This window comes from Balaenoptera musculus, chromosome 17 (genome assembly GCF_009873245.2).
Source record: "Balaenoptera musculus isolate JJ_BM4_2016_0621 chromosome 17, mBalMus1.pri.v3, whole genome shotgun sequence".
Classification (NCBI taxonomy): domain Eukaryota; kingdom Metazoa; phylum Chordata; class Mammalia; order Artiodactyla; family Balaenopteridae; genus Balaenoptera; species Balaenoptera musculus.
Genome location: NC_045801.1, coordinates 65,340,541 through 65,363,334, shown reverse-complemented (window position 1 = coordinate 65,363,334; position 22,794 = coordinate 65,340,541). Strand labels below are relative to the sequence as shown.

At 38.2% G+C, this 22,794-nt stretch overlaps 1 protein-coding gene across 2 annotated transcripts in view; it reads right to left on the bottom strand.

The window, feature by feature from the left end:
- Positions 1 to 7,540: 7,540 nt before the first annotated feature.
- Positions 7,541 to 22,794, bottom strand: part of TRAM1 (translocation associated membrane protein 1) — a 29,301-nt gene continuing 14,047 nt past the window's right edge. Inside the window, exons 7-11 of one of the 2 annotated variants that reach the window (XM_036830315.1) lie at positions 17,219 to 17,289; positions 17,008 to 17,112; positions 15,716 to 15,859; positions 15,206 to 15,366; positions 7,541 to 9,110 (exon numbers count right to left, since the gene is read on the bottom strand). In XM_036830315.1, coding sequence (XP_036686210.1) covers positions 9,037 to 9,110; positions 15,206 to 15,366; positions 15,716 to 15,859; positions 17,008 to 17,112; positions 17,219 to 17,289 — 555 coding nt within the window. In that variant the 3' untranslated portion in view covers positions 7,541 to 9,036. The remainder of the gene's footprint in view (positions 9,111 to 15,205; positions 15,367 to 15,715; positions 15,860 to 17,007; positions 17,113 to 17,218; positions 17,290 to 22,794) is intronic. The other variant, XM_036830316.1, reaches the window with a different exon arrangement.

The following is a 22,794-nucleotide window of genomic DNA, read 5'->3' as shown; positions in this document are numbered from 1 at the left end:
CCTTTTTATTCAATGAATTGGGTTTGATAGGGTGGAATCATAAAGCACCTTAATTTTATTTGTCTCACTGTCCCTTCAAACCCCCTCTGTGGGCTCCTTCCCTTCCTGCCGGCGGGGATGCTCTCAGACAGGTCTTACAGCTTGTGAAGTCCGCCGTAGGTCATGAAAAGTCACTTGTAGTTGCGAGAACTGACTTATGTTAGTAGTTGGAGCCTTACCAGGGCCACGATGAAATCTTCTAACGTTTGCCCACCCCGGCCCCCGGGTCTCTGGGCTGCAGGCCTCGCCCTGGTCCCGGCAGCTGGGGGTCCCATCACTCCCATCAGTCCTGGTGGTTGGGGTCCTTAGTGGGGGTGGCAGCCCTGCCCCTGGAGCCCCGTGTGCGGAGCCGTCCCGGGAAGGCCCTCACCCCACTCCCAGCGAAGGGGGCTGGGGGCAGTGGCCCAGCACTCCGACCCTCCCCTGCCATTTTCCCACTGTGGATCTTCCGCAGGCTGGGCTTGGGCGGTGGACAGCGTCTCTTCCCTCATGCTGGGAGGGGTCCAGCACCTGCCCTGCTGTGGGATCCCACCAGATCCTTCCAGGCCTTCGGTCCATCAGTGGAAATGAGGCAGAGGGAATCCTTGGTAATGTTACCGAGCCCAAGCCCGCCCTGCTCGCCACAGGACAGGCCAATAAATCAGGAGATGAATTGTTGGGGCAAGGAATAACGACTTTAATTGGAAAGCTAGCAGACCGAGAAGATGGCAGACCAGTGTCTAGAAAAACCGTCTTCCAAATTCGGGCTCCTTTTAAACAGAGGAAGGGGAAGGGGCGGGGCCCACTGCGATGCCAGCCAATGGCTGAGCAGGACTGCTAAGGGTCGCTCGCTGACTGTTGCTCCCTAACCAATCACTTGCTTGGGGGAGGGGCCCACTGCGATGCAGACCAATGACTGAGCGGGACCGCTAACAGCTGTGCCCCTGCCCCCACCCCTATCACAGTAACCTCTGTTGTTCTCTTACCAGGACACCAAAGACTTCCTAGGAGACACATTGGAGGAACTCTTTCCAGTCTTTATTTTCTCTTTTGCAGCTTCTGACACCGCTGACCACTTCCGCCTTGAAGCCCTTTTGCTTGGTTTCCATGACTTCTAGCCTCTCTTCACCTCTTTCCCTTCCCTCTCAGGCTCCCTCAAAGATTTGTGTTTCCTTGGGTGCTCCTTACCCATCAGTGTCTCCAATCACGGGCGCAGTTTCTCTCCAGCCTTAGCTGATTCCTTCCGTCACTGATGGATTGATTCATTCACTCCCTTCCTTCATCATCGGGCCCTGAGCACCAAGCCCTGAAGCAAATTCTTCTGATTCAAAACGAAGTCTCAGGTCGTTCCTCGGGAAAGCCTCCTCTCAGCTCCCAGACAGAGTCAGCTCGAGTTCAGCCTCGTACCTGAGGCACCTTGTACTTGAGGTGCCTGGTACTTATCCCCACTCTGGAACTTTCCCCATTGTTGTAATTATTGTCTGGGATGTCTGTCTCCTCCACTAGACTGTGAGCCTTTAAAGGCAGGGACTGTGTTTAGTAAATTTTGTACCCCCGTCATATACAGAAAAAGTCTATCAGTGTTTATTGAATAAATTAAAATGTTGTGTCTGATTAGTATTCTACAATTAGAAATAACTTTATCGGGCTTCCCTGGTGGCGCAGTGGTTGAGAGTCTGCCTGCCAATGCAGGGCACACAGGTTCGAGCCCTGGTCTGGGAAGATCCCACATGCCACGGAGCAACTGGGCCCGTGAGCCACAACTACTGAGACTGTGCTCTAGAGCCCGCGAACCACAACTACTACTGAGCCCGCGTGCCACAACTACTGAAGCCCACGCACCTGGAGCCCATGCTCCGCAACAAGAGAAGCCACCGCAGTGAGGGGCCTATGCACCGCAACGAAGAGTAGCCCCCGCTCTCCGCAACTAGAGAAAGCCCGTGCGCAGCAATGAAGACCCACACAGCCAAAAAAAAAAAAAAAAAAAAAAGGTAAAAAATTTATTAAGAAAAAAAAGAAATAACTTTATCTTCACAAAACTCCCTGGAAGTAAGAACAGTGAACATCAGACCTAATGATCCTCTTGTAAGGACAGGCTTGGGTGGAGGAGGGGCGGGTGGAGAAACAGGTCAAACACACCTGTGTCCAAAGCCTGGCTTTGCCACTTATGTCTCTTCATACCTCTGAGATTCAGTTTCTGTAAAACAGGGCTAAGAATGGTCCCTACCTATTCATATGCTTCTTAGGAAGAGTAAAAATGAGTGGAGGAGCACTTAAAATAATAATTACAACTTAGTAAGCCTTTAACAAATGCCAGCAGTTTTTACTGAATTTTATGCAATCAAAGAATTCACCATTAAAAAAATCCGTATTTTATGTACACTAAGAAAAAATGCTGCCAGTTATTGCATGCCATTGATTGAAAGACCCGTTCCTATTTGAGAGGCTGAAGTATGGGGGTGGGAGAGTACATTTAGAATCAATAAAGTACAGTATTATTGTGTCTTATGGAAAAAAAGATTCTGGAGGGTAAAGAATGGGCTGCGGGAGGGTATTTTGGGGACTGAGGTGGGAGAGGCTGGTCCTTTGCTCTACCAGGTCCTTTGCTCTACATATCCCTTCCCCATTTCTTTCATTTCAGATGCAAGATGCTAGACATTGGGACCCTGCTGCATGCAGGGAAAGATAAAGATGCCGTGGAACGAATGGAAACTATCGAGAGCAGACATTTGCAGAGCTCAAGGGGAGGCAAAGCAGGGTAGGAACCCATTAAAACTAAGCATCTCTGAAATGAGAATCACTCAATATAAAATATCCTACAAAACTGGTAACTTCAGTTTTTTTAGGCAATTGGAAATATCAAAAAGAAACTTTTAAAGCCAGGCTTTCAGATCAGTGAGTGAAGTTCTGGACCTGCGTTCAGCTTGGTCCCTCCCATTGGCCATTCTGTTGCATCAAATCATAGTAATACGTAGGGCTTCTATTTGGAATTTTGAAGCCCAGTGTGTGAAATGGAAGAGGACTCTTTTAGTTGGAAGTGTAGCTCCTGCATAAAGAGACAGCTGAAATAATCAATGCAAAAAAAAAAAAAAAAAAAACCAATAAATAAAATCACAGGCTGAAAGCGTTTCCTTTTGTAGAGAATTTGTGACATTAGTTAAAAAAAGAAAAAAAAAGGTACAAATGTCAAGGGCAGCTGGGTTAATGAGTACAGCAAGTACAGCTGCTCTTCCCAGTGGAGACTAGAGCGCTGACGTGGATGGAACGTGAGCGGGAAATGAGGGTGGTGATTGCAGCAGCCCCTAACGGGTACTTACTCCACGTCAATGCATAATGGGGATGATTGGCACTGCCGGCTGAACAAGAGATGCTGGGCTGTAATTAGAATGTTGGCGCTCATCAAAATACGGTAAAACAAGGAGAGCCGTGATTACTTAAACCTGAGGCTACATTCTGCAAGATGGCTTTGCTATTCAAATTCTTTATTGTTTCGGTGTTCATTGAAAAAAAAAAAACAAACCCCACAGCCCATGCAAAATTAGGATGCTGTATCATAGAAGAATAAATGAGATGAAACTGCTTTCTGTATAATGGCCAATATTTAGAGATGTGCTCCATAAATGTCAACGACAATCAGTGCAGAATATTTCTCTCTCTTCAGAAAGAGATTTCTTTTTGCTAAATGGCTATTTCCCCATCCCCCTCTCATTCCTCTGTACCATTGTTTCTGCACTGAGACAGAGTTGACCCACTACGCCATGATATCAACAGAGAAATAACTTCTAGGTTTGAACTGGGCTTTCTATTCACTGAGAATGATGTTGTGTAGTTATGCAAGTTCTTTTTGAAGATAAAGTTGAACCAAACCTTGAGGATTTTCTTTTGAACTTTTCCAAGCTTCCTATGTGTATTAGGATTTAGGTAAATCACCAGTCTTCTAATGTATTCCTGGTAGTCTTCTAGATCTTAATCCTACAGAATTGAATTCACTTTTTAAAAGCCACACTTAATCTTTCATTTTTCATTTATTAGCATAAATACAGTATAGACATTTCTCCCTTCTGCCCTGAGTTACAAATAACCTGTGTCTTACTCTTTTGTTTGTTTGTTGTGAAGGAAATCAGAAAGAAATAGAAAAGGACCGCTCTGACTGGTCAGAAGATCACTAATAACCTAAATTAGTTTGGTAAAGTTGCACTTTTGAAACATTAATCTCTCATTGTTCTCATAAGGAGTTTTATTATAGTTTCTCATATTTGAGGGAGGAAAAAGCCATTAGTCCAGAAGTCAATCAACCAATATACAACAGAGTAACAACCTCAGCCTTAAGATTTTGGTCTGTTTCATATATTATCCACACTTAGGTGTACATTCCCACCCCCTGCCCCGCCTGCCTCCACTGCCATATCCAGGCCTTCCAGTCTACTTGTAATTTCTAGGACATTTTATGAGATCTGTTCAAATTTCTTGATAAACTATCTTGTAATACACACTTTTCCTGTCCCAGGTAAATATGCTCATTTACCTGATGGCGTTTGATTCTTTCCATTAGAAGGTAAGGCAACTCTAAGCAGCTAATAGTTCTCTAGAAGTTGTACAAGCCATCTGAACGAAAGTATAGTTTCATAAACCATAGGTATCTAATTAAAAAAAAAATCATTCTTTAGGGACTTCCCTGGTGGTCCAGTGGGTAAGACTCCACGTTCCCAATGCAGGGGGCCTGGGTTCGATCCCTGGTCAGGGAACTAGATCCCGTATGCATGCCACAACCAAGAGTTCGCATGCAGCAATGAAACATGCCACAATGAAGAAGATCCCGCATGCCGCAACTAAGACCCAGCGCAGGCAAAATAAATTACTTAATTAAAAAAAAAAAGATGTTAATGTTTGCTGTGCAAAGGGCCGGAATACCTTTAAAGAAAAAAATCATTCTTTAGAAACTATACACATGATTTGCTTTTATGATTATTGTGTCACGCAAGTGTAAATGATTCAGTACAGACTTGGAAGTTTGCTTTATGAAATTTCATGCTGGGGAAGCATGCCTGCAGTTTTCCGGTGATTCAATGGCTGTGATGGTGGCTTGAATAGCTCTTGCAGCATCTTTGGACCCCCTGCTCAGCAACCATGGAGCACTGTCCTTGTACTGTGGGCATGAGTGCTCATCAACCTTGTACAATGGGGTCTTACAGGGAAAAGTAGCAACAACTAAAACTACTTAATACTTACTATGAGCCATTCAGCCCCTGTGCTGTTTGTCACAAACTTATGAGCTAACAACTAACATTTAATAAACATCAGGCGTGGAACTATGCACTATCCGTTATTAGAACTACCTTGTGGGGTAAGTGCTAACATTATCTCAGGAAACTGAGGCACAGACATTAATTAGATCACACAGAGCTGATTGGTAGAGGAGTCAAGATTTGAACTCTGGTCTGCTAGTCTTACTACTATGTACCTATTAATATTTGCAGAAATCAACAAGGTTATTTATCACTTGAAGTTTGGATCTTCAAAATAAGAAGAGATTTCTTTCTTTGGCCGACGTAAAGTCAAAGTTAGGTTACTAGTCGTTATGTGATGGAACCTAAGCCTCTTAAATTTCTTTTCTGATTTGCTTGTTTTCAGAACACAAAATGTTTGATTTCAGCTTTAAGCAAATACAGTAATAATTTTTTCACTAAAAATAGTTAAGCTAGACAAAGTGGCTTAGCCTTTCCTTGAATGGTATTGGATAAAACTGGTTGACGTGTGACACACAGATACCTAGTGCAGCTTTTTGTAAAGCAAGTCATGCTTAAACTAGTTGTCTGTAAATACTGGGCTCTGTGCTGTCTTCACAGGATAGAACTGAGCCATAGCGGATGCTGCCTTCTGTAGACGGCTAACGGCTTTACACAGTGCTCAATAACCAGATGGACCTGTTATTGGAGTAGAGTTGATTTACAATGTCGTGTTAGTTTCTGGTGTACAGCAAAGTGATTCAGTTATACATTTATATATTTTTTTAATTTTAATTTTTAAAATTTTTTGGCCATGCTACCCGGCATGTGGGATCTTAGTTCCCAGACTAAGGGATCGAACCCACGCCCCCTTCAGTGGAAGCGCAGACTCTTAACCACTGGACCGCCAGGGAAGTCCCTATATTTTTTCATATACTTTCCATTATGGTTTATTGCAGGATATTGAATATAGTTCCCTATGCTATACAGTAGACTTGCCTTTTGCCTCTCCTTTCATCCTAGTGTGTTGGCCTGTATACCCCGGGCTTCTAAAACACATAGAGACTCAGTCCAACCCCCTTTACTCTCTTCAGGCCTTAGGTTACTAGTCTTTAATTCTTCCAACACTTGCTAATGTCTACTCTGCAACTCCCAAACCTGTCTTGTGTTGAAGTTTTAAAGCAGATGATGCTTCTTAACTGAATTACCTATCACACCTAGGGTGGTCTTTGGGAAAAAAACATGTTTGAGCATTACCCTTGAATTTCCTCCAGGGTTACTTTTAAGGCCACTCTTTAAAAAATGCAAACAGGTGGTCAATATCAATCCATTTTTATAGGTGTCCACGTGTAGACAGGCAGCAGAACCAGTTTTCTGTGAAAACATCTGGCAACACCTTGGAGACATAGGGTGTCAACGGCTATTGCCAACGTCTGTGCAACAACAGTTCTCTCCCATTTCCTCATCTATACAAGCTCTGCTCCAGGATTAGTTCTGAATTTAAGGACTGTGTACGATTAATTTTAGAAGAATGTAGTTAATACATTTGTTCCAGAATAGTCCGCCTGGACTACTCACAGCCATATCCCCCCTTTTATGGAGGGAAGGACAACCCCAGAAGGGCAAAGCAACTAGTTCAAGGTCACTCAGTAAGACAGGTGTCCTGGCTCATGGTCCTACCGTGATGCTTCCCATCAGGCTTCGAAATTTGACCAGAGGCCGGGTGACAGCAGCAGCCTCTGCAGGATCTGGGGGGCCCGTAGAGACTTTCCTCGGAGCAGGGGATCTAGGGCTTACTATTTACAATTACACTTGTGTATGTATGTGTTTTGTAAAGTTTTAACTACATACCAAGGGCTTCCCCCCACCCCCAAACCCATAGCATATGTTGTAGAACACAAGAACACATAGCATATGCTGTATGTAATTTCATAGAAAGAAGGTTCCTCAAATGAGTGTGGAGACACTGCATGCTGTGTCCCCGTGGTCGTCATTCTAGGTGCATCAGGAAGCACGTGTGTATATAAAGGATGACTAGTCCTGCGGTAAAAAAGACACCTTTAAGTTTGTTTAACTCAATAGTCCCTGAATTTGGTTATAAACCACTTTCTCTCACAGTTGCCCTCATTAATAATATATGAAACTAATCATCTTTTTTGGTAGAACACACTTTTTAGGAAAGGCTGTCCTAAATGTTTATCAAAAGTACACTCTTTCAATGTGTACATTTTAATGAGATTAGACACTAAAAATAGCATAAAATTTGCTCACAACAAAGAAAACATCCAAGATACAGCTTGTGAAAGTAAAAATTTTTATTCTGATTGATTTCTCAATGTATAGTTCAATATAATGCCAGTTTTTAATGGCAGAGATTTGGTTCCACTGAAACTCCATGATGCTACAGAGAGCTACTACTTTTTCCAGGAAGTAGGTAAACAGCTGGAAACAGAAAGCACGACTTTCTAGCAGCATGGCAACTGATTAAACTGTAGACCTATCAGGTCTGCAACTTTTACACTAAAAATGGCACAAACATTAGCTGGTGACAAAAGTGAGAAGTGGGGAGCAAAATGTGAACATTGAAAGGAGTGATATATGTTCTGTAAAGACGACAAAAACCCAAATAGAGCTATAAAGATTTTAAAGGATAATTATAGAAAAGGGAACCAAATATTTTACCCAAATGTTTTTTAGAGCCTTTCTATAGAGATACAAATATATATATATATATATATATTTATCCAAAAATATGTTTTATACAGATAAATGTTTCTCAAATAAGGATGGGACCAAAGCTACAGTTATAAAGCATTGTCTTTTGTAAGACTATTTATCCACCTGAATTTTCAATTTGAGGCTAGTGCATTAAATGTTTTCCAAATATTGACATCTTTTTATATATATAAATCAAGTAGGCATTATTTTTTAAAAGGGTTTTCAGTATTTTTCTAAGCTGCTGTGCGTATCAAACTTATGACAAGCCCCATTAAGAATTATTATTAATAAACATAGCAAAAAGGGCTATGGTCAAATTGTCTTTATAGTAAATATTTAATTTTCTGATTTCCAGTTTACAAGTGTTGAAAATGCACAAGAAAAGATTTTACTTCACAAGTACTTTTATGTTAATATATTTTGATTCAATATATATGGCAATAAATCTTCACACGCCATAACCAAAAGTATGTTTTTTTTTCCCTTAAAAAAATGGGGATGTAAATAACATTAACAACCACTATAAAATAAAGCGCACAAGTATTTTGGTGAATTTACAAATCTTTTTTTCCCAAGTGTAAAGGCTACAAAAATTCCTAAAAATTAGAGAACACTGAAAACATATTAAAGTTTGACATCCAACTTTATATTATTTCCATTTTGCCCTGAAAGATAACTTAAAAAAATATGACCTTGCTGGAACAGGCCATCTTGCTAATATAAAAAATTGGTGAGAGCAAGAAATTGTATCACTGATATGTAGAATTTTTGTAAATAGTTCTCTCTTCAAATCATTAGAAAAATGCTGAAAGATAAAAAACAAAATAAAATAAAATATGGTGGTGGTCCCTAAGCTATTTTGAAGGCAGGTAGCTTAGTCTAAGCTGAAGTATTTTTTTCAATCATAGTAATCATCCTCCCCTCAAATGCCCTTTAAAAAATGCATGAAACAATAGTAGCAAGAATCAAAGAGCACAAACTCTATTTTCAAGAACAGAAAAAAATCTCTAGTGCTGAAAGATATAAGTAAAAAGCAGATTTCTTTGGGGACATTAATCCATTAGATTATAAGTCATTATGAAGATTTCTCTTTTCTATTCCGCGGAGAGTCTGCTCCATTTGAAGTTACTGTTCCATTTACACCATTTTCTGAAAAGAGAAAAAAATCAGGATTACTTTCTAAGTAAGTGCAAATAAAATTAGCTTTTACACATAAAGGTACCCTCAGAAAAGAAAATTTAAAACCGAATATATACTCTTATGCCCTTAGGTGAAACTTCCTTACTAGTGCTTAACCTTTACTAGTATTTAACCAACCATAAAACCTGATAACATGTTAAACACAAGGAACTGAAAGCAGCAAATTAAAAGTAATTACATATGTCAACTACATCTCAATTAAAAAAATAGTTAAAAAAGGAAAGTAACTACTATTGAAGGTAGGAAAAAAAGAGAAGACAGAAACTCTAAAAACAATTAGAAGAACTATAAAATAGTCTGCAGAGCAATACTTTTGGTAGAAAAAAAGGAACATTTTCACACTGGACAGCAGACAAGGGAAGTTCTTGGGGATACGTTTCTTTCCAACGTATTAAAAAATTGGTGTTTAGGATGGTTAACTCTTATGTTTAAGAGTGTTATAATGGCCTTCTTCAAGCTGTGATGGAATAACTGACGTCAGACCAACCCTCCCTCCAAAAATATCCACAAAAGGTGAACACAAAAATGGCTATTTGAAGGCACTGGGAAAAAACCAAGTCAGCTAAGTATATTTCTCCCCCAAGGTATTTGCCAACTACTAAACGTGCACGCACCAAGCAAGACTCAGAGAAATCAAGCAGAAAGTAACTCCTAACAAAGAATAAAGCTACAGAGAGAATTGGGAAGTCTCACAATGATAGGGAGACAAAAATATGAATTTGGGGCCCACCAGAGAAGAGAGCCCTTAGAAATAGCTGATGTTCTAGGAATGAGGACAAACTGGAAATAGATCGGCTTCAGTGACACAGAACGATCCAGAGCTTCTACTAATTCATCCAGAGCCTCTGCGTGCTTTTACACAGAACACTCAGCATTCAACCTGACCTTAGGGGCGTCGGCTTCTGCCTGGCTTTGCTGGAGCCCAGCTGGCCTCCCCGTGGCCTCAGTAACTGCCTTATGTGCCAACAACACAGGCTTACATCGTGTGAAAGCCCCAAGTGGCTTTCTATATTGTGAGCACAGTATTTAGTGTATAATGGCAGAATTCTTACAATAATTTTTTTTTTTAAGTATGAGGATATATGCAGTACTGACTTTCTAAATTTTAAAAAATTGGTATAATGTTGCTTATTTAAAAATAATGTTTGGATGCACTGGCAAAGTATTTTTGTTTGCAGAGTGTTTTGTTTACAAATTGTCAGTCTTGTTTGTTTTACTTTTAGTGTGACTTTTTAAATGTCTCAGAAATTAAAGTTTTACAAAAAGTGATTTCACCAAAAAAAAAAAAAAAAAAAAATTACCAGGTGTGCCAGAAAGCAAGACAAAATGACTGAAAACTAAGAGAAAAAAAAAATATCAGAAATAGATCCTCAGGTGATCCAGATCTGGAGTTGTCACACAGGGATATTAAAAGAACAATGATTAATAAAAATAAATGAAAAGATAGATAATTTCATCCAAGGACTCAAAAATCTTTAATCCCAGGACAGGATAATACAGTAACTAAAAATATAAATGTAATAAAAGTTTGATAGCAGATTAGGCACAACAGAAGAGATGAGTGAACTAGAAAAAAAATGCTCAGATTGAAACTCAGAGAAAAAAGGATGGAAAATGCAGAAAGCACGAGAAGATATAAAAGGACATGGTAAAAGGGTTTAACACATGTACTGGAATCCCCGAAGGACAGGAGAAAGAGAATGGGGCAGAAGCAATATCTGAAGACATAACGGTGAAGAATTTTCCAAAAATGGCAAAAGAAACCAAGCCAAGATTCAGGAAGCTTTACACAACACCGAGCAGGATAAATACAAAGAAAACCAAACCCAGGCGCATCACAGTATAACTGTCAAAAAAACAAAGATAATTTCGTCAGACTGGATGAAAAAATTAAAATCCAATTACGTGCTGCTTACAAGAGACACCACTTATATTTAAGGACAAAGAAAGGTTTAAAGTAGAAAAACACAGGAAAAGATAGAGCATGCTAACACTTTACCACAATATAGTCGGTGAACTGGAGTAAATTCAGACAAGCTAGAGATGAAGATGGGCACGTGACAATAAAAAAGGACAAATCCCACAGGGATTTATGTAACAACCCTGAATTTTGATGTACCTATAACGTATCTTCACAATATTTAAAGCAAAAACTTACAAGCTACAAGGAGAAATGGGTCAATACCTTTTGCAGTAACTGACTGAACAAGCAGAACTCCTTCCACCAAGTCAGTGAAGATACAAACCTGGACATCACAAATGGACCTGACACCCACCTACAGAACAGAATACCTAACAAACACACAATACACATCCTTCTGAAGTCCAAATGGAACATTCATCAACATTGAACACATGATGAGACATAATGAAAGTATCAACAAATTTCAAAGAATTGAAATCATTCAGAGTATGTTCTTTAACCACAGTAGAATTAAGCTAGAAATCAGTAGAAAAAAACCCCCCCAAAACCTAGAAAATGCCCAAATACAGTATTTGTAAACTACACAATTTACTTATAAATAATCCATGGGTCAAAGAAGAAATCACAACTGGACTTATAAAATATTTGAAACTGAATGATAATGAAAGAGATATATCAAAACCTGTGAAATAAGGGTAAAGCATTGCTGAAAGGGAAGTTTGCCCTTAATTGCAAGTAACTCATGAGAAGGGATGAAAAATCAATGATTTATTTCCACAAGGTAAACCACAAATAACAAAACAACAAATTAAACCCAAAGAAAGGGAAATAAGAACAGAAATCAATGACACAACTGAGACAATCAGCAAAAGAAGACAAATGTTGGTTCTTGGCTGATGGAAGAAAAGAGAAAGGCATAAATTACTAACACAGGAAACGAAAAATGGGAATTGCTGCTGTTCTACAGGCATCAATGAGGTAAGTGGATATTATGAGTAATTTTACATCAATACATTTTGCAAATTTAAATGAAATGGATAAATCCTTGAAAAACACAATTTACCAAAAGAGAAACAATAATAAATAGAAAATCTGAATAATCCTATTATCTATTAAAGAATGTGAACATGTAGTTAAAAATCTTCCCATAAAGAAGGGTCTAGGTTGGATAGCTTCACTGGTGAATCCTTCCAAACATTTAAGTAAGAAATAATGCTGGCATTACAAGAAGGACAAAACTGCCCAATACTTTTTATAAAGCCAGCATAACTCGTATCAAAACCTGACAAGGATATTACCCCAGAAAAGGGCTAACTATAGCCCAATCTTTTACATAAACACGGATGCAAAAAATCCTATTTTTACAAAATATTGAAAAAACCCATCCAGCAAAAGTGATATATTGTCATCATCAACTTGGGTTTATGCCAGGAATGCAAGACTGGATTTACATTTGAAAATCAATACATTACCAAAAAATACATATCAATATCCTTTATGAATACAGATGTAAAAAATCCTCAGCCAAATACTAGCAAGCCAAATCAAGCATCATCTAAAGAGGATTATATACATGACCAAGTGAGATTTATCCCAGGACTGCACTGTTGGCTTAACATTAAAAAATCAATTAATATAATCCATCATATCAATAGAATAAAGGACACAAACCACTTGATGATCTCAATCATTGCAGAAAAAGCACGTGACAAAATCTAACATCCTTTCATGATAAAAATTACAAACAAACTAGGAACAGAAGGAAACTTTCTCAACCTGAAAAAGCCCATTTAGGAAAAACTCACAGGTTAACATCATACTTAATGGTGAAAGGCTAGATGTTTTCCTGCTAAGATCAGGAATAACATGAGGATATCTGTTCTCACTAATTCTATTCAAAACTGTTCTGGAGGTTCTAGCCAGGATAATTTGGCAAGAAAATGAAATAAAAGGCATCCAGACTGGAGAGGAAAAAGTAAAACTATCTCTAGTTGTAAACGACATGATCCTGTATGCTGAAAATGCAAAGGAATTCACAAAAGTACTAGAATTAAATAGTAAAGTAAAATTTAAAAACCCTAATAAGCACAACAATGTTGTGGGATACAAGATCATTATGCAAAGATCAACTGTGTTTCTATACAATGGCAATGAACAATCCAGAAATGAAATTAAGAAGACAATTCTGTTTACAACAGCATTGAAAAGAATAAAATATTTAGGAATAAATTTAATGAAGAAGTGCAAGAATTATACACTGATAACTATAAAATTTAATTGAAAGAAATTAAAGAAGACCCTAAAAGATGGAAGGACGTCTATGTTCATACTCCCCAAAGCAATCTACAGATTCAAGATAATCCATATCAAAGGCCAGATGGCTTTTCTGCAGGAATTGACAAGCTGATCCTAAAATTCGTATGGAAATGCAAGGCACCCAGAATAACCAAAACATGAAAAAAACAAAACTGGTAGACTCACATTTCCTGACTTCAAAACTTACTACAAAGCTATAGTAATCAAGACAAGAGCATAAGAATAGACATAGAGATGAAGAGACTAGAATAGAGAGTCCAGAAATATTAAATTCTTACTTTTATGATCAACTGATTTTCAACAAGAGTATCAAAAGACAATTCAATAAAGATTAGTCTTTCCAACAAATAGTGCAGGGACAACTGGATATCAACACACAAAACAATGAGTGTACAATGGGGCACTCTGGAAAACATTTTAGCAGTTCCCACCAGATGTTAAATATACGGCTATCATATGACCCGGCAATTCCACTCCTAGTTATATACCCCGAACAGCAAAAAACAGGCGTTCAAACAAAAACTTGTACATGAATGTTAACGGCATCATTCACAGTAGCCAAAAAAGTGGAAACAACCCAAATGTCAGTCAACTTATGGATAAACAAAACATAGTATATCCATATGCTGGTATATTATTTGGCCATAAAGAGGAATGAAGTATCGGTACATGTTACGACATGTATGAATCTTAAAAATATGCTATGTGAAAGAAACAGCTGCAAAAGATCACATACTGTATGATTCCACTGATAGGAAATATCCAGAAAAGGCTAATCTACAGAGACAGAAAACAGGTAAGAGGCTGGCAGGGGCAGGGGAACGGAGGGAATGGAAAATGACTGTTAATGGTGAATATACTTAAGAACCACTGAGACATGCACTTTAAAGGGTGAACTTATGGTGTGTGAATTATATTCCAATAAAGCAGTTATTAAAAAATATTACTGCGAGAAATTAAAGATAATCTAGATAAGTGGAAGGTATATATCACGTTCATGGGTTGATATACTCAATTCTCCCTCAACTGATATACAGATTCAATGTAATATCAATCCAGTACCCCAGTGAAGCTATTTGTGTATGTGAAAATTGACCAAGATGCAGTAAAATTTATATGACATGCAAAGGGTCAAGAGTTGCTGATACAAGCCTGAATAAGGATAGGACTGGAGGACATAAACTACCAGCTATAAAGATGTATAAGGAGCAAACCACAGTTGATATATATTTTAAAATGGAACTCCTTGTGTTACAGTTCCAACTATTAACACTCGAAGTTGAAAATAAATTACTCCACTGTCAATGCATTTTCAATCAAAAGCCAGAAGGAGAAAAGAGGTGAGATGCAGACTCAAAGATGAAGAATCAAACAATCAGGATCAAACAATCAGAAGTTATTAAAAAAAAAAGGTGTTCCACTTGGGACTAAAGGGCAGATGGGAAGGAGCTGAAAAAAGGTTTTGTTTTTTAAATATGAGTAAGATGCTTGAAAGTGCAATCACTCCCCAGGTTAGTTATTCACTAAAACTGCCCATGTACACATTGGTCTATAGTGGCTCAAAGTCATCAAGTCTGAAAAACTTGTCAGAGAGAACTTTAGCGGACAGCTTTTGAGGAGAATAACTGAACAACAAACTGTAGGATGGGGCAAAATGATTTTGTTTCTAATTTTGCTAATAAGTAGAATAAACTTTCCTTTATAAGATTTTAAGTCTTAACAAGATTATAAATAAGACCCCAAAACATTAAAAAAAAAAAAAAGTTTCCTACTTCAAGGTTTTCATTGCTTACTGAATACAAACCTGTTCCTTTTCTAGAAGACCTGCCTTTAGTCACTGTTGGTTTCTTCTTCACAGTCGGTGCCTGAAAAGCAGAATGTTCTCTCCACCTCCGAAGCTGAAAATTAATGAACTTCCACATCATGAATGCTTGGGTAATGCAAATGGATGCCAGAACAGCAATTCTGAGAATATGAAGGAATAAACAGAAAATGAGAGTGCACCCAAACAATGCCATTGAATAAAGCAGTCTATCCTGCTTTGACAGGATTAACTTAGTGCTAAATTCCCACTAAATTGACAAGATTATGTTAATAAATAATTATCCCCGCTAATGATTAATCCCAGAAGTTAAATAAATGCTTTAGTACTTCAGTTTGGACATGAAATCGTTAACAGGTATGAAATCAAATCAAATGAATATTTACCCTAACCCCTGTATTTATCCCTTTATTTTTAGATGATTCATATTGTAAACTGATAATACATACTATATAGTAGTGCAAAGTGAGAAAAATATTAAATCAACTCTACCTAACAGCCAACACATTGAAGTTTCCAGTACTGAAATCCAGCTTCTGATTCTCTGCTCTTGCAAGGCCAAAGCCAACAGTGAGTACCGAAAGAATTAAAGTCAGAAGTCTTCCCAACACAAACAGAACTGCCCACAGAGAAAATCTGGGAAAAATGTCACAAGTCAGATTCACAGAATTGCAAAGATAAGAAAAGATCCTAGTAGAAACCAGGTTCCTGTTAAGTAAATGCATATTAAAACAGCATTTCTTATTGTTCTGCAAAAAGGGTTCTGAAATTAAAATGTTAGGGAAATGCTTCATATTATATCACATTCTTGAAGATATATAACATATCAGCATTATTTCAGGTTCTAGAAGTCCAGTAAAGAAATGTTTGATATTTTTCGTTTAGCTGATCTTTTTTTTGTGTGTGTAACAACTATTAATGATTCTCGGAACTACTGGTATATAGAGCAATTTTGGAAAATGCTGGATAAAACAAAAGCCGTGTACTCAATTCTCATGAGAGTCCCAGTTTTACTTTTTGTTGTTGTTGTTAAAGGCTTTACACTCTTTACCAGTCATATCACTTCAATTCTGTTCCAGTTCAATTTTCCCATCGAAGTATTTTAATATCTTTAAGGCTCTATAATCTATTATTTCAATTTCTTCTGAAAGTTCATTCTTCCTCATTCTTCCTTCTCCAAAAGAAAAACGTGCACTTAAACAAGATAGAAGAAGTTATATCAGAAAAGTAAACCCTCAACCCTCAAAATTACAAGTTCCGGGCTTCCCTGGTGGCGCAGTGGTTGAGAATCTGCCTGCTAATGCAGGGGACACGGGTTCGAGCCCTGGTCTGGGAGGATCCCACATGCCGCGGAGCAACTGGGCCCGTGAGCCACAACTACTGAGCCTGCGCGTCTGGAGCCTGTGTGCTCCGCAACAAGAGAGGCCACGATAGTGAGAGGGCCGCGCACCGCGATGAAGAGTGGCCCCCGCTTGCCGCAACTAGAGAAAGCCCTCGCACAGAAACGAAGACCCAACATAGCCAAAAATAAATAAATAAATAAATAAATAAATAAATAAAATTTAAAAAAAAAAAAAAAAAAAATTACAAGTTCCAATTACAACATCTCTCTAGCTAAGACTATTTTAGAGAACAAAATACCAACATCAACAGCCAAGCAGGGTCATTTTATTTAAAGCTGCTACTAACAGGTTACAAAACAATATAATCACCAATAGCATGGTCCTTGGCAACATAGAAACTGACTTTAATTACACAAGAAATAGAACGGCTCAACAACTTACCCTTTCTGATACTTTTCATCACTAAAATAAAACAGGCGGGAAATGTGGAAAAGAAACTCGACAAAATAGTGCAGCACCAAAAGAACAAGTCCTAGGTGATTCAAGCTGTTAAAAGAACACATTTAAAATGAAAAGATTAATTATGAATTAAGACAGATTAGCATACGATCTGCCCAGTCCATATACACATCCAAGAAAAATCCCAACTCACTTCAAAAGATAAGCTCCAGCAATGTGAAAGAGGTAAAGACCAATGTAGACGAGCTGACGAGGAATATCTTCCTGTAAACAGAAAATTGCACAGTAGATTAAAACATGGGGAAGCAGTTCTGTTCTTAGGAGCAGTGTGGCAGAGTGAAAATGCACTGTCACAGAGGAAGACTTGAAGGCCACTCTGCCCCGCACCCTTCCCGAATGCTCACCCCAATTAACCACAGTTCTTTAACCTCTCCTGGCTTCAGCTACTCATATAAATGTGAGTAACAGCTGGGTCTGCCTGAATCAGATGAACTCCAAATCCCTTTCAGTACTGAGTGGTTCTTTTTATAATAAACATTTATTAAATGACACAATATTAATAACCATAATGTCCTTGTACTATTAAAATTGCTATGTTTATACCAGCAGAGATGCTTTTGTTTACCTAAATAGTATTCACATTTTTTAGCTCATGCTTTTAGTCCCTTTCATTTCACTGTCAGTCAAGTCATTAAAATCGAAGGTTAAAATTTATCTTCTCACTTAGGATACCATCTATTTGTATATTCTTTCTCCTCTGAATAACCTGTAAGCCAGGTATCCAGATTTTACTTTTGCTTCTCTTTTTTTCTTCCATAGTCCCTAGTGACCTGGTTATCTTAGAAACAGTGGTTTTCAAAGACATAAGTCAAGTGAATCATGAAATCAATTTAGGGGGTCACCCTAACATGTTCTGAAATATGAAATAGAATAAAAAATGCTAGAGTGTATAGCACATTGCATTGTTTCATGAAAATTTTAATCCAGATTTTACACACACACACACACACACACACACACACAGAATTATGATATAAACTCTAGTTTTTCATCTTGGGTTGCAGTAAAAAAATGTTTGCAAAATATGAACAGTGATAGGCCCAATAAACACTTGTTAATTTATGAAATGCCTGTAGCTCTCATTTCTGCTCTCTCTTTTTTTGGCAGTTTACCACATATATTGATACATATATGTCTCTATTAGCCTGGCACATATGTATTACAAGGCTCTATTAGCCTGGTTAGTACTATTCACGTACTGCGGCTCTAATTAAAATGACTAAAATGGTGGCTGATGTCAGCAGACTGAGCTGCCTTCATCTGGAACCTCACCAGACTCGTCTCTGGCATATAACAAGAGCTGAGCACAGGCCTCCACTGGTCTCCTTTTTGCCGCCTACATTTCAAGCAGGGAGTTACCTGACCAAATCTTCGGAGAAAGAGTAGAGTTTACAAGTATAGTTTTGAAACTAAAAACTCTTTTCTAGTAAGAATGCTACAAAGATCAAGTGTTAGAAAGGCAGAACATACAACAGTTCACTAGAACTATATAGAGTCCTACGCTTTGGGTCTCTCAGGGAAAACTCCCAAGACATAATACCAAGTTTACAGTGGAGTTTCCAACTGGAGAGAGAAGTATCTCTGAAAATAGGCTGTCTGAAGATTCTCTCCACATAATTTTCAAGCTTCCAATGAACTACTTCTCCTTACCAAAGGAGAGAGGGAGAAAGGTGTCGAGACAACATGGTGAAGTTCAACCACAAGAAAGCCTCTTTGTTCTCTTATAGTCATTTCAGACCAGCTCAGCTGTAGGGTTATAACTGCAATTTGATATGCTACGTGGTGTGTATATCACTGGCACCGCACAAAATGATTTTAGATAGTATACAAGAAAACAAAGTTCCATTATAATTTTAAATAAAACATTTTAAGTTGCAGCAAGGTGGCATATAAGTGACTAAATATGGGAAATACTGCCATATTCCTTCCTTCAGATGTGTTAAACAATGCTCCAAATTTCTGAGGGGAAAGCAACACTAGGGGGACCCCCAATACTTATAATAAAAGCTTTTTTGTTTTTTAATTGCTGTTTGAACACTAAACTCATTTTACTACATAACAACTTGTGTAAATTGATGTAAAAAACTAATTTGCTGGAATAACTTCTGGAAAAACCAGAGCAGTGTAACTGCTTGGGAGGATTAAAAAAAAAAGATTTTTTTTTTTAAGAAGAAACACAAATAAGTTTTAAAAATACGCCATTTAGCAGAGAACATAAGATGCCTATCTTTTCTTATCTCTGACAAAAAACACTATTATAAATTACAAACACACTACATTTCAAAAAGCCATTCCATTTCTTTTATATTTCTTGTCCTTAAATCTCACCCTAATTAAGTGAGGCAAGTTTGTGCTTGCCATTAGGTAAAGAAAAGTCCAGAGCTTCTTCCCTAAATTCAGGTTCAACTTTGCATTTCAGCCCTGCCTTTCCGATAGCAGACCAGATGAGTCAATAATGGAAAGTAAACTACCATCACAGCTTCCATCTTCACAACCATCAAATGCCTAGCAAGAGCTTTTACAATAGTCTCTTCAACTTTCAAAAGGACAGAGTATTAAGAAACCTTTTTCTAAGTAACAGAAACTTCAGCCTTATACAAACTGACCAGTGTCTCTAAAGCAATGTTTGCACGCTCAAAGCCTAACCAGAGACAGTGTGTCAAAATAAATGAGTGCAGGGAGGAGCCCACCACAAGAAGTGGTGGAGAACGTAAGCTAAAGGCATTCCCGTATTAACAATACAAAGGTAATGTGCATGATGCAGCGTGACTTTTAAAACGAGAAATTTTATCTAGATTTCATTTAGAAAATGGCTGCTTTCAGACTCCTCTGACATTCTTCAATCCTCATGGGGTTACAGCCACTCTGGGGCTTACAAGTCTATGGCCAACAATAAAGACCTTGCCCAGCACCAGGGTCTCTGGGGCCTACACGTTTCCCTGGGGTGTGGGGCTCAGGGAGAACAGAGAAGGCTGGGTGAAGTGCCGGCACATATCAGTTCACTGGCCACGCTAGGTTTCAATTAGGGAGTCAGTAGGCCATCCACGGGCGGTTCATCACTGTCCTAGAATCTAGAGTCCAGATGAATATAAACGTGGCTGAGAAAAGGCGATTTTGGTTTTTCAAGACATTTTCACACATCGTCCTATGATTTTGTTACCAGGAGCCAGAAATGAGGTTTTGTGTATTTGTTTGTTTAAGGATTAGCAAATTTTTTTTATACTTGAATGAAAAAAATATATAATGAAACTGAATTATTAGAAAAGCATTGCCAAGTTCGCATCTGTATTTAATGCGAACGTTCAAGTAGTTTATATAAGGATGAAGTCACAGAGTGATGACTTAAAATTCTGATAGCTTCATTTTTCATGGAAAATCTAATAAACATAGTACACTTAAATCAAAACAAATTCTAAAATTATAAATAACTTCAGGTGACATTTTCGGTTGTTATTCCAACATGTTTTTATTAAAATGGTCAGCCATATACTTTAGTAAACTTCTGTTTTTTAAAGAAAATGCTTTTCTTAACTACACTGTACTAAAAAATTAACTTTAAACTGAATATCTCATATATGCCCAAATATAAGGCAAAGATTTGCCCCTAAACAACAGATGGAGCTGTCTCATCTGTAAATTTTTTCAAAGCTCTCATACTACAGGGATCTGTATCAATTACTTTATTCTGAACAACAAATAAATGTTTGGGTAAGATACATAGCCTGAGAAACCTCAATCAATGTCACTTCTAAATGCTTAGAGAGGTGTAGTGGAGGAATCAGTAAGACAGAGGTAATGATGTACTCTGGAAAAACTGACTTAGATGAGTCAAAGAGTAGCTCTAGTGATGAAGGACAGATGTTAACAACAAAGTTGAAGGGTGAACATAACCCTCATGAAGTAGGAAAAAGCATTTTTCTAATTTAATATACTTTATATGATATACAATTATATGTATGGATAATTAAACCAAATAAACTGATATTAGAAATAAAACATTTGGCTATTTCATCCACACTTCCCTGAAACTTCATATATTCAAGTTGGCTAAAAAATTACATTTTGAATCCTGTTATGGGCAAAAAGAGAGGACTATTTGTACTGAAACATACATATTACATGTAGTTATAATATCCTTCTTAAAAGAAACTGAGTTATTTTTGACTAGCACACGTCTTGAACTGCTACTGTGTTCCTTTCTTCATTTCTCTGTAGGATCTGTTCAAAACAATCACTGTACTAGTTTTTTCCAGTAAAGAGTTCTTCCAAAAATAATTTTTATAGAGTAAATTTTAAGAAACTGTTTAACACATATGCAGCTGTTACTTTCAAATTATGTTAATTACTTGCAACAGTTACTTTCGACTGTCATATGTAGGTGTTAAAAATAGTTTCAGTTAAATTCTAAGTTATGCAAATTATTCCATAAAAATTAGATTGCATTTCTGGAGAAATGCCATCTGGCAGGAATAGATAAGAAAAGAGCTTTGAGAATGAAAATGAACAATTACTTTGAAATGTCCCTCTCTACTTACATGGTCAATGAACAAGATATAGACATATGAATTAATAATGAAACCCAGAGGTATTATGTCCACAGGTATAAAAAGTACACGAAGAGGGGCTTCCCTGGTGGCGCAGTGGTTGAGAATCTGCCTGCTAATGCAGGGGACACGGGTTCGAGCCCTGGTCTGGGAAGATCCCACATGCCACGGAGCAGCTGGGCCCGTGAGCCACAACTACTGAGCCTGCGCGTCTGGAGCCTGTGCCCCGCAACGGGAGGGGCCGCGATAGTGAAAGGCCCGCGCACCGCGATGAAGAGCGGTCCCCGCACCGCGATGAAGAGTGGCCCCCACTTGCCGTAACTAGAGAAAGCCCTCGCGCGGACCGAAGACCCAACACAGCCAAAAATAAATAAATAAAGTAGCTATAAAAAAAAAAAAAAAAAAAAAGTACACGAAGAAAGCTTTAAATATTGGGACCATGGTATTAAGACATCAAGGAACTATGATGGTCTCAGCAGTGTTTTGCAGAACCTTCTGTAATGATGGACATGTTCTCTATCTCTGATCCAAGATGGCAGACAGTGAAGCCACGTGTGGTGAATGGGCACTTGTAATAGGGCTAGTGTGACCAGGAAAGTGAATTTTGGTTTTGCTTAGTTAATTTAAATGTGGCTTGTGGCTACTAATTTGGACAGTGCAGCTATGGGACATGTATGGTTCACAGTAGGTGCTTACTGAATATGGGAGTGTTATTGGAAACTGTGAGCCTAAGAATTTTACCTTAAGACAGTTCTAAGTCAAAGGTTTTATGCACCTTCACCCGAATCCTTACAATCAACTTAACTGGAAAAACATTCTACTTTACACGGCCTAATTTGGTGTTGTTTTCTAATCGTGGCAGACAACATCCATGACGACAGACACACAGGACATGAAAAGTCACAGACACAACACAATAATAAATCAAGTGCCTATACTCATGAATTAACTATTTAGAGTATATATAGAAATAAGTGTTTGTGGCTTTTGAGAAGGCAGAGGAAAAATGGTTGCTGGATGGGTTGGTTCCTCTGCTATTTTGGAAAGCTTCTCAAAGTAAGGGGATTTTAAAAACAGTGTTTTAAGCATGGAAAAATGTGAACTACATACAACAAGCACACAGTATAACGAATCCCCAGGTACCTATCACCCAACTTCGCGGTTG